Consider the following 14,168-nt stretch of genomic DNA (forward strand, 5'->3'; position numbering starts at 1 on the left):
ACATGTCAGAATCACTTGGCTGCTTCTTCCACTGGAGGCGCAGCTGTTGCTGATCCCAGAGTACCTACTGGGCCTGCCAGCGCCCCTCCCGCTGCCCCACTCCCCAACTGAGTTTTCAGTAATTTTGTGTGTTTCATATCCTGTGGGACAGAAAATAGCCTGTGTTGATTGTGGCAATTGATTGACTTAGCTGGTGCTGGAGGACATGAAATGGGAACTGAAAGACACCTGTGAGAAGTGTGTGGGCTGGAAGGGAGAGAAGGGGAGAGAAAGAGAGGGAAGGGGAGAGAAAGGGAGGGGAGGGGAGGCGCTCCCACACCAGGTGGTGGACATCACATGAAGGGGTTCTAGCCCACTCAGTTACACACAATGCTCTGTCTTCCACCTGCTTCAGTCAATGCAAAAATCAACAGAGGAGGTGCTGTGTAACCCCCAGGGGCCAGGGCCAGGGCCAGGGCCAGGGCCAGGGCCAGGGCCAGGGCCAGGGCCAGGGCCAGGGCCAGGGCCAGGGCCAGGGCCAGGGCCAGGGNGGGCCAGGGCCAGGGCCAGGGCCAGGGCCAGGGCCAGGGCCAGGGCCAGGGCCAGGGCCAGGGCCAGGGCCAGGGCCAGGGCCAGGGCCAGGGATCTGATGCTAGGCCTTCTAAGAATCCTGGGTTCATGTTCCCCAGCTTGGGACATCTGAGGTTAAGAAATTAGGGCTCCATGTCTGCAGAGAGCAGAGGTAGTGGTGGTCTATTGGCTTTTCTAAGCAGGGACGCAAGCAAAGAGAAAACAGGCGTGTTACAGGGTGGGGAAGAGAGTTTTGGTGATAATTCTTTCTTAGGCTGCAAGGCTAATGTGAAATATTTGTACTTCCATTTAACAGAGCCAACCATTTGACTTGAGAGTAGGGGGAAGATAAAAGGCGCAGGAGAGACAACTCAAATATTTACAGTGGAACACCTAGGGGATGGCACACTCGAAGAAATTCCGAGCTCCTCAGGGATACTCATTTGCTGTAGTGTTTGACAGGCTGTCTTCCCTCCCCTGCTTTAAACTGACTGAAGGAACAATCTCCACATTCAGTTACAAAATTAAACACCAGCGTTTGCGCCCTGCAGACACACGAGGATGGTAAGCAGGAGACGTTGGTGTTTTTCTAAATACAGGGGGATGTAGTAACACAGTATTTTAAAGAATAGTGTGCAAAGAATTACTTCTGCTTCTCCCAAGTTTGGACTCTAGCTACAGAAAAATGAACTTCCTTGCTTCAGAGAGAAAGCAAAGGCTGTGTGTCTTGGGGTGACTCATCTGGAAGGGCTATTGCTTTATCTCAATGGTACAGGTTGAGCAAAGCACGTTCTCTGAGAACAGTATGCTGCTTGCTTACAGAAGGTCACCGTCTTCCTGCTTGGCTCCTCAGAGGGACTCTGAACTAGTGGCAAACCTCAGGGAACAAGGCCCTCGGGGATGAGGGAGAGCATGACACAGGCTGCCTACACGGGGGGGGGGGGGGGGCGTGACTGCTTTGTCCCCAACACTGAGACCTTCCCGTTCTCGGTGTTGGGTCAAGAAGGAGGGTGGGTGGCCAAGCATACTCTTGTCTAGCACAGCGGCCATGTGGTCAAGGCAGAGCTCCAGGGTCATGACACATCTCCCTTCCAATTTCAGGTAACAAGGGGCTGTCCAGTCTTCAGGGCTGGGTAGCCGTGTCCCACAATGTCCTGTCCCCACTTTCTAGAATGCAGCTGTGGACTCTCCCCATTTCTGGGAATCCTACGGATTTTTTCCTCTGGGGGTCTATCCAGATTGGTCTTTGCTTTTCTGAAGAAAGAGTCTGGTCATTTCTCCTGGCGACATAAACAAACCTGCCCTTTGCACAGTCCTTTCAGCCCAGGTCTGAGTCACTTGCTGCTGACCACATGCCATCTTCTGTTCAAGAGAGCATGCTTCTTCATTGTGATTCCTGTAGGGGTTTCTTTTGAATCAAATTATTATGTCTCCCTGGTGAGCTGTGCCATATGACTACCTTGTTAGAACAAAATCAAACACAGAGCCTGCACAGAGAAGGGCTCTGCCTCCTCTCCACAGCATGTCTCCTCCTTGTTTAGACACACTTCTGTTTGGCTACTTGCTTGCTAATGAAGCCTTTCTGAGTTTAGGGCAATTCTCAGGCATTGTTGACTTGGCAACCAGAGAGAGCAGGGGAAGCCACCATTCCAAGGGGTCTTGAATGAAGTGTGTGACTGGGTTTTCCTTGAGGATTGGAGAGAAGCAGAAAGAGCAAATGGCTGTGTGCACGGAGTTGGGGCAGTGGCTGAGTAGTCGTCTCTATCGTTTTTTTTTATCCTGGACATGATTCAGTAGGGAAGGCCTTCTTTGCTCCAGTGGGTTTGGAGGCTAAACATTCTGGAACATTTAGAATACTTTCTCCACAAATACATTTTCCTTTTTTTTTTTTTTTCTCACTCTCTTTTGTGTGTCTCCAAGAAATAACTTTTAAGAGCTTCTGTGAGATAGCTCTCCATCCACACAAGGAGGAGCATGCCTACTTCCTGGACTCTTCTCTGCTTCTCCCAGCTCATAGATCATCTCATCAATACTTCTCATGCGCAGCATCTTAAACCTTTTAGTGATCATGACCCTGGTGTCTTTAACAGCCATGGTGATTAAGGTACGGGGCTACTCCAGAACACTGACACTCTCCTGTTTTGTGTTTATACGGAATGTGCCCCACTTCAGCTTCTGTGGCAAGTCCCACTCCCGCTTGAAAGAGGAGTCACTCTTGTCCCGGTTTGGATCAGGTGTACCCAAGTCCTTCGTAGTACCCTGAACATATCCGGGTCATGCCAGTTGTTAGTAGTAGATGCATAGCCATTCTGACTTAGTTCCTGTGTCACACTGTGATCTTACAGCGGGTGGGCACTGAAGTGTTCCCATGTGTGTCTGTCGGTTGCAGTGGGCAACTTACCACGTTAAACTTGTTAGTAGAGCATTTTGTCTTAAGCTCACTAACACTTGGAATGTTTTCTCACAAACACATGGATTTCTGTATGCCAGATAAAAATCTCAGTCCTTATGACATAGCACATGACTTAGATCTTCACAGAACGGCAAAGGGCTGATGCTGCACTAACTTCACTTTATGAATGAAGAAACTGAGGTTCGTAGAGGCTAGACAACTTTCTCAAGATCTGTAGGAAGCATACTGTTCAAGGCATGAGTGAGAAGGGTGTATCCTTAAGCTTAGATTTACAGCTCTAAATCTAGTTGCCTTAGTCAGGGTCTCTACTGCTGTGACAAACACCATGACTAAAGCATCTTGGGGAGGAAAGGGCTTAGTTGGCTTATGGTTCCACATCACTGTTTAGTACTGAAAGAAGTCAGGCCAGGAACTCAAGCAGGGCAGGAACCTGCAGGCAGGACCTGATGCAGAGACCATGGAGAGGTGCTGCTTACTGGCTTGCTCCTTATGGCTTGCTCAGCCTGCTTTCTTAGAGAACCCAGGACCACTGTCCCAGGGGAGGCCCCTGCCCACAATGGGCTGGCCCTCCCCCATCTATCACTAGTTAAGAAAATGGCCTACCGTCTTACCTACAGCTGAATTTTATCGAGGCATTTTCTTTTTTTGAGGTGCCTTCCTCTGTGATGACTCTAGTCTGCATCAAGTTGACATAAAACTGCCCAGCATACAAACTGCATTTAAAAAAGCAAACCATTTAAAGACTTTCCTTATCTGCCCTAAGGATAAAGATTATGTGGGGTTAGGAAAAACAGAATAAGAATATTTGCAGCTCTTTCTATTATATTCTATTCCCAATTCCCTGAAGCTCGGCTTTAATCACCCACAGACTTGGCTACAAAACTCAGGGAATTAGGTGACAGAGACACCAGGGTTGGCCAGGACTTTAGTCTCCTGTGAGATGTGCACTTTTGGAAGGTATCTCATCCATAAATCTGCATAGGTTTGCCTACTCAATATCATTGCTTCAGACCAATTTCCTGTACTTACAGATTACAGGGGATGCCAGTTTTGGTCTGAATTGTCACATTTATGACAGCAGCAAGAGGTGAGTTACTGGGTGACGGGATTATTTGTACATTTTGGGTTGGGAGCCTTGCCTTTCAACAGCTGAGCTATCTCGCCAGTTGACGGGATTATTCCAAATAAAATTTTCCATTTTTATATTTTTGTTCAGTAGCTCCTCACCCATGAACTATTTCACATTTTCTTCTCTCTTTTCTTTTCTTTTCTTTTCTTTTTTTTTTTTTAAAGAAATTGATTATTGATTTTGAGTTTCAAGAGTATTTGCTTTAAAACCATTTCAGTGATCACTGAATGGGTTGAGTGAAAGACGAAGATTTTTTTTTTTTTTTGAAATTCATTAACAAACAGCATTTTATTTTAAGATATAACAAATCCTAATGAACTGTCAATCAGAGAATGTTTAAGATGAGTTTAAGATACCCTGCAGATCAACAGTCCTCAGAAGATTGGAGTGGGAAATAAATTTTGCAGACATTCAGATATGCATTACCCATGGTTTGTTACAGTAAACACAAGGTAGGTATTTTTAAATAGTCCATGAAAAATTGGACTCAGCTATTTTATGAATTGTTATTTGAGCCTATAACTAATCTCTTTGACATTAACATCTTTAATAAACATTTGAGCAATATCTGCATGCAGAATATTGGATAGAGTTAAGACAGCATCTCTATTCATTAGGCTTATGTTTTCTCAATAACCTAATTTTGTCTTTCATAAGATATTAATGCTTTTGGAAGTCTTATTCTTAATCCTATTAATTCCTAAGCTACCCTTTAAAAGTGCATGAGGCAATATGCAAAGGCTGTCAATTTCACTGAATTATACATTGAGCTACTAAGGGTGAATCTAAGAATTTCAGGGCTGCAGAAATACAGAACTTCATCTGGAAATGTTTTTAGGAGTGAAATGAGACTCCAGGGCCATAGGATTGATCCCCGTGGCTTTGCTGACTTCTGATCTCAGATCACTGCCACCATACCGTGGTACATGTGTGGCTGGGCACAGCATGTCTGTGTCTGCTCTGGGACATGGGCTGTGGTTCAGCCACTGTTTGTGCCATTTGTAGTGGATCTTTGATAATCAAGATGGACAGAGAGCTCAGCCTAAGACCAAGCTGAGGTGACCAAAGCCAAACCCAAAGTAAGGTGCCCCATAGTGAGATACAAAGCATGGCTTCGTACACAAAGGTACTACCTTAATTCTAGTTCCAAGATTGTGGGAATAGCCAACCATTCTCTAATTGGATTTCAGGTGCACACCATAAAATGCACACACTTGACACTGGTAGGGTGGCCAAGAACCCAAGATTAGATGGACCATGGGCCTAGAAGGAAACCCAATTCTTTTGCTACTGGGACACAGTTGCAAAATGACTCCTACTGACATTCAACTATACTCATCCCTAAGTGCCTTGCTCTGCCATCATCAGCGAAGCTTCCTCCTGTAGTAGATGGGAACTAACCCAGGGACCCACTACTGCACAGTGTGCAGTGAGCGAGAGACTTTGGAGCTCTCGGTTCTAGATGGGATGTCTCAATCATGCTATGTAGAAATAGTGTGAAGCCCAGAGGGGGATGAGCAACACCAAGGAAACCATGTCTTCAAGACACATAGGAACCCACAGAGACTGCAACAGCCTGCATGGAGCCTACATAGGTTCAAACCCGACGGGGTCCCGGAACCACAAGGGGGATGTGGATGTGGATTCCCACTTCTAACCAAGAAGCTGTCTGTAACTGAAACCCGCTTGCAAAGGAAAACGTTTTCTCCAATGGAGTCTTCACTGGGCATATGAACCACACATAAGGGGTGGCCCCATGCCCAGTAATAGTTGGCTGACACATAACAAACTCAATGGTATTTTTGTCTCATATTGCTTTGCTTGGATTTTTTTTTTTTTTATCTTATTGGTTCTTTGCTTGTATATTTTGTTGATTTTGTTTTTCTGAGTTATTTTGTGTAAGCTGCTTCTTGTTTGGGGGTTTTGCTTGTGTTTTAAAGAAAGAGAGGAAATAAAGGGGCACAGAGTTGGGTGGGTGAGAGGTTGGGGAATCATCTGATCTGGGTGGAGTTGGGGGAGGGAAAGGCATTATCAGAATATATTGTATAAACCACTTTTCTTAAATTAAAAAAGAAAAGCACAAAATCATTAATAACATGCATTATCTCCTCCAAAATTTGGCACCAAGTGGTTTAAAGTCTGCTGGATCCCCTTCTGCCACTCTGGTATGCCTAGTGTGGTGTACATCACTGAAGTCATAAAACGCTTCACAATGTCAACCACGGCGGAGCCTGGGACTTGGAGGCCACTCTATGAAAACTGCCGCGAGCTGTTTCCCACAAGGTGCTGACTGGTACTCTGCCAGATCCCGAGACTCTGTAACGTAGATTCCTATCTTTCTTAAAGCTGACAACCCCAAGACAGGCTAGAGGAGCCGCCTCTGAGTACTTTGCAGGTGTAAGCACCAATAGAAACATTAGATAACAAAGAGGGACTCAACTAATCACAACAACACTCTACTGCCAGGAGAGATGTTTCTAACCCATGCAGGATTCTATACATGAAGGTTTGATTAAAACGTATTCCAAGGCTTAGAAATCCATACCTATGTAGTCCTGCTTCTATTCTGAGATATCATGCTCTTCACAATGGCCACAAGCTTGTATTATACTGTATTATATTATACTATATTAATTATGTTACATTACTTTTTACGTTACTAACACAAAAAATCGATGTAATCATCCTACTTTCCCCACACACCTGCACACACCCTCAGTGGATGGCGCGCTCCTTTGCGTTGAATGTTGTGTAGTCGGAAAAGTTCCTCTGATTCTAGGATGAGTTTCTAGCAAACTCTGCTTGATGACTGAGCCTGAGAGGGAAGGAAACTCGGCGCTCTATGTAAGGTAGGGAGTATACCATGGTCTCGGAAGAGCCCCTGGCAGGTGCCCTCTGGAACATCGCTACCTGCAGTGTACACTCTTGGATGCTGAAACTACAGAAGCTATAGCCATGACAGCAGCTAATCCTTACTGTTGTCTGCTCTTTACATAGTGTCTCCCATAGTTGATCTACAGCGGCTTTAAGTGGACACTTCCTTCCTGAGACAGTCACAGAACTTGGATTTAACTTTGTACTCAGTTGCAGGAAAACAGTTGAGGAGGAGGAGGAGGAGGAGGAGGAGGAGAAAGACAGCCTGCTGCTAATGTATGTTTCTGCACAAGGAAGTAAAATGTGAAGTGGTTTTCCTTTCCCACTGAACACACGCAAACTTGGTCTACATCTCACCCCCAGCTGGTCCTCTGCCTGGCATCTCTAGGATCCACGCAGCTTCCTTAACATGCTGACAGCAGGCTGCTGGCCCAGGCTCACCTCATACTCCTCCTTGAAGCCATAGCCCTCGGCACACTTCATCTGAGTGATGTGTTGGAGGAGGTCTGCCACACGGATAGCCGGGTGAAGCTGCCCCGTCTGGTAAGGCACGTCTGCGGTCTCGCGTTTCTTGTAAGTATGGGGCTGTGCCAGGCTGCTGGTGTCGCTGGTCATTGTGTGGGTCTCATCTGGAAAGGAAGACAAAGGAGAGAAGGAGGTGAACCAGAGGGCCGAGTCAGGACCACAGGGCACTAACAGGCTGGCTGCCGACATCCCTCCACTGTAGGATGGTTTAGCCAGAAAACAAAAGTTACAGTTCGTAGGTTTAGGTAGGATTGGCAATATGCTAGAAATGAGGCAGGGGTCTTTGCTTTTACAAAGCAGTCCAAACGAGATATTGCTTCCGCAAAGCTCACTGACAAATGCTCCTTCTAGCATTTCTGTGGTAAAAAACTGGTGAAAGTTTCAATCTGAAACTTTATCAAGACCTGGTGCAAAGCCAGGCTTGTAACACTTCCAAATGTTACCTAACTCACTTATGTGATGAAAGAAACGAACTCTACAAATGTTCTGTGAGCAAAAGAAAAGTGCACAAAATGATTTGGCATAGAAAGCTAGCGGTGGGATGGGCGCTTAGTTCAGGAAATCAAAAGGAGAGAGAAAAAAAACCGAGAGGGAGAGGGAGCCTGGTTTGGGAGTGATGCTTCAATGAGTCACTTTGCATGCTCTGGGATCAGAAAACTAAATGAAACACTGCGGGCCAACGCATCACACATAGGATGGTGTAGGACAGCAAACATGCAGGCCAGCACAGGGCAGCACACTGGCTCTGTTAGGTCTGTGAGTAAGACACACACTCCCGCACTCCCTCCGCAGTTTCTCCAAGGGGCTGGTTGGGGAACTTACCATTGATTGGCACTTTAAATCGGATCAGGAGAGAAGAGGAGGAGAAAAAGGAGACAGGACGTAAGCAACAGTCTGTGTGGATAACTATAGGCAATTCTACTATGTGGTTTAGCCTTCCAGTTAAACTCTTTCTCCAGAGATGGTCAGAGGGCGGAGCCTCAACTCTGCCATCGAGTTAGGGTGGAGTTCTCTCATTTAGGCACCCAATAACAAAAAGGAGATTAAAATTAGTATAAAATTGCTTTTCATCCCCCATAAACTGAGAAATAACTAAATAAAGGCTATTTGTATACAATACATTTGTCTTTTAAATTTCTTGAGCAAAGCCAATCAAATTTTACTAGAAAATTAATGTCAAAAATTTGGTCAAAGGAGCCCAAATAGGCTCTATTTTAATGGGTCACAATTGGTAAATTAGATAGATGAATTGCAACAGTGTTATCTACTAAAAATTGTTTGAGTCAGACGTGTTCAATTGAGGCTATTCGATTAAGAACTTTTCTATGGGTTAACTCCTTAAAAATGCTGAATCCCTCTCATTGTTTCACAAACTAGGCAGGGTTTTATGAAATCACAGTGCCAAGTCACTGAAAAAGAGATATCAAATCAATTTGACATATAAGTAATAAAAATATATTAGAAAGGATGGGATGTTTGGGAATTTCAGATTATATATTAAACAGGGGTTTCAGCTATAGTTGTTCTTAATGATTTTTTTTTTTTTTGGTTGTTGTTCTACTTAAATGCTTAGTCCTAAGGAACTTAGTGCCTGTCCTGCAACCCTGCTCTGTATGCATTGCAAAGCCCCTGGGGATGCATGGTATGGAGGGTGATACACAGGGGTGGAGCTATGTTGCCGTTGCGGAAATGGCACCCCAGTCACTACAAGGCGGCTAAAGACACAAAAAGAAACAAAATAAAAAAAGGGTGAGAAGCTGATTTCATGATTTGTTTTTGTTTTTCATTTGGATTTGCTTTGACATTTAGCAAGGTCTATGTCCCCATCTTAATAGTCACCAATACCCCCCCTGGGAATCTGCATATCAGATCTGCTTTTTGGCAGCTGCCAAGTTATCAGCTGGAATGCAGGATCCCTGCTGATGTACTCAATCCACTGGGCTCTTAGTTCCTCTGGGAGAAAGGCTCTTCTCTGTATAAATACTAAAAGAAATGGAGCATTAATTACTTTCCCCTCTGTGCCTCTCTTGTTCTCTTCGTTTTTATACTTTGTGTAGTGAGTACGATTAATTTGCCTTTCATTGTGGCTGAGCAGAAACACCACCTAAAAGACCCAGGCATTTTCAAGTGGTCATCCATGAATCTGGGGATGCTCTGCTCCCAGGCCTGGTGTTTTTAGAGTTTTAAGGCCTCGGAGCCACAGCTGCTGCCAATGGTGCCCGTGTTCCTCCATCGAGTATTGATGCTTTGGCCTCATCTCTAGAATGGGACACCTTTTCAGCCATCTCCACACCACTACGTCCTCCAGAAAGAGAGAGCTGTTCTCTGACAACAGACGTGTCCACGGGAACTCGTGTGCCATGTCTGTTGGGAAACTGGGTCACCTCTCCTCCTGGAAATTCCCGACTCTACTAAAATGAGCAATTAATCAGTTTTTTCTCTGACTGCTGAAATGATTTATTACTGATAAACAGCACCCCATGTCATCTGTTTTCTATATTAAAAAGTTACCCATCAACAATTTTCTAAAATTAAAAATAATGTCTTAGAGGAAAGAATCAGGAAGGTTTCTGAATATATTAATTCCAATGATTTTCTAGGAATTGAAAATTAATTCTGTACTCATTCATGAATTAGTTGAAAATACTGACTTGGAATGGATGCTTTGTTTTTGAGACAGAGGAGGCTCAATCATTTATTGTCTACCAACGAACTGTCTGCCTGTCTGTCTCCAGCTATCCATCCATCCATCCATTCATTTGTTTTTGAAAGCAAATGAGGTAAAATAGACTTAAATTCTCCGTGAGAACTGGGTCTCTGCAAGTGAAAATGAAACATTAACGTAGCAGAGGGATAACGTGTGCTGAGCCCTGTTTGCTAACAAAAGATCCCTTCTTGTCTCCGTGTCAATCCTAACTGATGCTATCCCTGTAAAGGACCAGTGGACACACTCAGCTCCTCTTGCGGGGGTTTCCAGGGATAACCAGATCCTGGGGTTCCACCACAGTTTCCAAATCCCACCACTTATTCCATTGTTTTCTATTGCACAGATTTTACAAGAAAACAGTTATCTGTGCATGTGGTAGGCTTACTTTTTTTTTCCACACCAGTTTTGAAACTTGAATTGTCTGTTCGAGTCATGCTTTCTCTGAAAAAGGGAGCTTAATCGACTTCAAAAGATGTCATTAATGTTCCTAATAATAAGGCAGTGGCTTTGGAAAAATGATATTTGTTTAATAAGCTTATCTTCACCCCGCTGTGAAATCTGTCTGAATGCTTTCTTCCCTCTGACAATGCGAGACTCAGCCCTCTCTACCCACGGTTCCTCTGGGATGAGAGCTACAGGGGAACCTGGGATGTGAACGCCACCTCGTGTGCTGATCTTCGCCCACCCGGTAACTTCACAGATGGCTCTGCATGGAGATCTCAATGTCAGCGTGCATGAAATGAGCCTGTGTCCCTCACCTGTAAGAAGGGTTTAAAACCAAGCACCCCCTTTGTAGTTGGTATTAGAGCCTGAATGGGGGCTGCACTGGACATCAGAATAACCACTTCGAATATTCTGCTCCATACTCCACCTTAGCTCAGTTTTCCCCCTTAGGCAACCAATTTGCTTAAGCCAAAAAAACAAACAAACAAACAAAAACCAAAAAAACCCTCCAGTATGAAGACCAAAGTCCCGCTCTCCTTGGAAACTGGAACAACTGTGAGAACTGAGAAGCACAGAGGGGAGCTGGGGTACTGAGGCCTAGTGAAGAGAGTCAGGAAGAAGAAGTTGAAGCTGAGGACGAAGCTCTGGCTACAGTGAACCATTATATACCTGGAAGCCGCGTTTGCTGTGCTCCTTTCCCGGAAGGTTAGTGTAGGAAGAGAACACAGGCAGGACATGCTCGGGTTACATACACGTCTCAAACGCCACAGCAGCCCATGCTTGTCTGCTTAGCACAGCCAGGTTAGGCCATGTCTCCTCACCCTTCTTACACTGTACAAGCGGGCCCTTTTCTCCTGTAACCCCCTGCTGGGAATATTTCATACTTTAAATGCATTCTGCCCCACTGGGCTAACAGTTTAGATCATTTCTTGGGATATCTGACATATAACAAAGTACAGGATGCTAAAGCGCCCTCCTGCCATTCTGAACATCAGTTCCGTTAAAATTCCACTATGTGATAGACAGCGTGGCTGGGGGGGGGGGTTCCCTGGGTGGACGGGCAGGGGGTCTAGACCCCGCTGTGATCACTACACTGCGTGACATTGGGGAGGCATCATTAGGAAAATGCTATTTTTGAAACTGGCTTTTTTTTTTTTTTTTTTGTGCTTAGAGAGATAAGTGAAAATAACGAGCAGCCATTTGCACTTTTATGACGGTCACATTGGACAGGATTCAGCTCTGGGAAGTACACAGCTGAGTGATGATGTGTTGTTTATCTCCCCCTGGGATCAGAGCTGGCATTAAATTCTGAACACAGAAAAGGGGAGCCCTCTGGTATGACCCTACCCACCACATGCAGCAAGTCCTTCCTACCAGTGGAGACCTCGGAGTAAGACTCATCGCCTGCCCCATGCCCCTAGCCCCACCCCACCCCATGCCCCGCTTCTAACCATGGCATCATGCACAGTACAAGCTCCGCTCTCCTCTAGGGGGGACAGCTGATTTTTCTCAGTCACTCCTGAAATAAACTTTGGGAAAGGGAATCATTCTCACCTAAGATTGCAGTTGGCACAAATGGGTCTGTCATACATCGTAAGCAGGGCAGTGCAGAGAGAGTAAAAAGAGAAAGAACAGTAAATGACTGATGAACGGTCCCCGACTTCCCCAGGAAAGCCACCGGAAGCCGAGGCTTCACATCAGGCAATAAAACCCAAGTGGCGCGAGGATGCGCGGTGGCCCAGCCCATTACCTGGGTAATAGGAATTTGGCACCGATGTGCTCAATGTGTTTGTTTTCATTGTAAAGGATGACGGTGAGGACACGGCTGTGGAGAGAGAAAAAGGCAGGTCAGAGGCCATGGGCAGGTTGAATTTGGAATCTAGGACATTCTAGAATCATAGCAGCTGGTCCATGTGAAGGTAGACTGCTCGTGTGAAGGTAGACCGCTCATGCGGAGGAGCCTCTGGGATTCATTGAAGTACCTGTGGCGAATGCCACCATTCTCAGTAGTTTCTGGGTCGTCCCTTATCCTTTTTAGGAGACAAACCCTTTTGATCAGACAAAGACTCCTCTTATCCCATAATGGAAAACACCTATAAGTGGCCACCACATTGAATGTGGAAATCCAAGAGGTTTATTCCTCTGGAACATTTGCCTTGGACTTAGTGACTGTGCTTCGGCTCTGAGCTGGAGTTTATGAGTACAAATGTGGGAATAAGTCAATATGGGGCTCCTGATGAACGAAGGGAATGGCAGCATTATGGGGCTTTGCTAAAAATCCTCTCCTTTTTCATATTTTGAAAACTTGGGTTGCTGAAACCTGGCTCGTAAAAGTGAAGTTGATTTGTGCTATACTGAAAAGGAAACTACTTTCCTACGTTGCCCTTTTAGTCTTTGACTACTACTACTAGTACTACTTTGGATTATTTCTCTGAAGAATACATGACCATCACGCTGTTTCTTTTCCTCTATTGCTAAAAGGAAAGGTCAAGCCCTCTGATTGAGTCCACTGAAAATGGGCATTTGCAATTTTGCAGGTAGTATGTTAACTCTCCGCTGCATCCCAAAATGGTAATAACTTAAGGCACACTTTCAACTTCACTACAGCGTGAAGACTGATGTCTGCTCAGCATAGTTCAACATCATCACCCACAGCTACAGCTCTCCTAAGCACTTCAGTGATTTATTGGATGCTGAGTTCCTACAGAGATACACACACAATACCATCACCCCATCCCTGGCAGTGCTGTGGATCCTTGCGATTCCGACTCCTCAGGTTGTAATCCTTTTGATGACGTGTTAAGGTATTTTAGTTGCCAGAAGCAATCCCCACTGTAAAGGGGAGTGCCTTTACTCATGGTCATATTTTCAAACGGCGGATACGCCAGGGACAGAGGGAGGAGCAGAATCCAGGTTGCCTGTTAGTTACCTGGTTATTTCCCTAAAATAGAGAAGGGTCACATTTATGCACAGCTTTGGCAAGTTGCCAGGAAAACGGCAGTTGATAGAAAGAAGAACTAAAGAAATCGTACACATATAAACTGCTCAGGTGGTGAGCACAAGGCCCCTTGATCTCCTGTAGCCATTTTTATGTGCTTAGTAAATGTGTGAGAGGAAGATACAAAGTAACTATGTTTATTTCTACTTTTGTGTTAAAATACATTTGATTCTGAGTATTCAAATCCACCTTTGTGCCAAAAATTTGTCTTTAAGAATTCATACAGAGCCCATTCTCCTTTTCCATATTCTCTGTCCCCCTTATAATGGTATAGTGAAGAGGAAGGCATCACTCGCATTCCCTTTGGTGGACAGATTACACCCCACTCCCATAAACTTCTCCTTACTTTTAAATTCTCCAGCCTTGTTTTTTTTTTTTTTTTTTCTTTCTTTCTTTCTATCTCATTTTAAAAAGTAACTCACCTCCCAGCTTCTAGAACTTTCTGAGTGAGAACTTGCAGGTATGTATATCTGCATGGTGCGCATGTGTTCGAGCGTGTGTGTGTGTGTGTGTGTGTGTGTGTGTGTGT

The 14,168-nt window shown here is 45.0% G+C and overlaps 1 protein-coding gene across 8 annotated transcripts in view; it reads right to left on the reverse strand.

The window, feature by feature from the left end:
- Ptprm (protein tyrosine phosphatase receptor type M) overlaps positions 1–14,168 on the reverse strand; it is a 680,881-nt gene that overhangs the window by 135,831 nt on the left and 530,882 nt on the right. For 4 of the 8 annotated variants that reach the window (XM_029531514.1, XM_029531512.1, XM_029531509.1 and 1 more), the window contains 4 exons: positions 12,392–12,466; positions 12,196–12,222; positions 8,313–8,324; positions 7,407–7,594 (listed from right to left, as the gene is read on the reverse strand). In XM_029531514.1, the coding sequence (XP_029387374.1) occupies positions 7,407–7,594; positions 8,313–8,324; positions 12,196–12,222; positions 12,392–12,466 (302 nt within the window). The remainder of the gene's footprint in view (positions 1–7,406; positions 7,595–8,312; positions 8,325–12,195; positions 12,223–12,391; positions 12,467–14,168) is intronic. The other 4 variants (XM_021218491.2, XM_029531510.1, XM_029531511.1 and 1 more) reach the window with 2 other exon arrangements.

This window comes from Mus pahari, chromosome 18 (genome assembly GCF_900095145.1).
Source record: "Mus pahari chromosome 18, PAHARI_EIJ_v1.1, whole genome shotgun sequence".
Taxonomy (NCBI): Eukaryota; Metazoa; Chordata; class Mammalia; order Rodentia; family Muridae; genus Mus; species Mus pahari.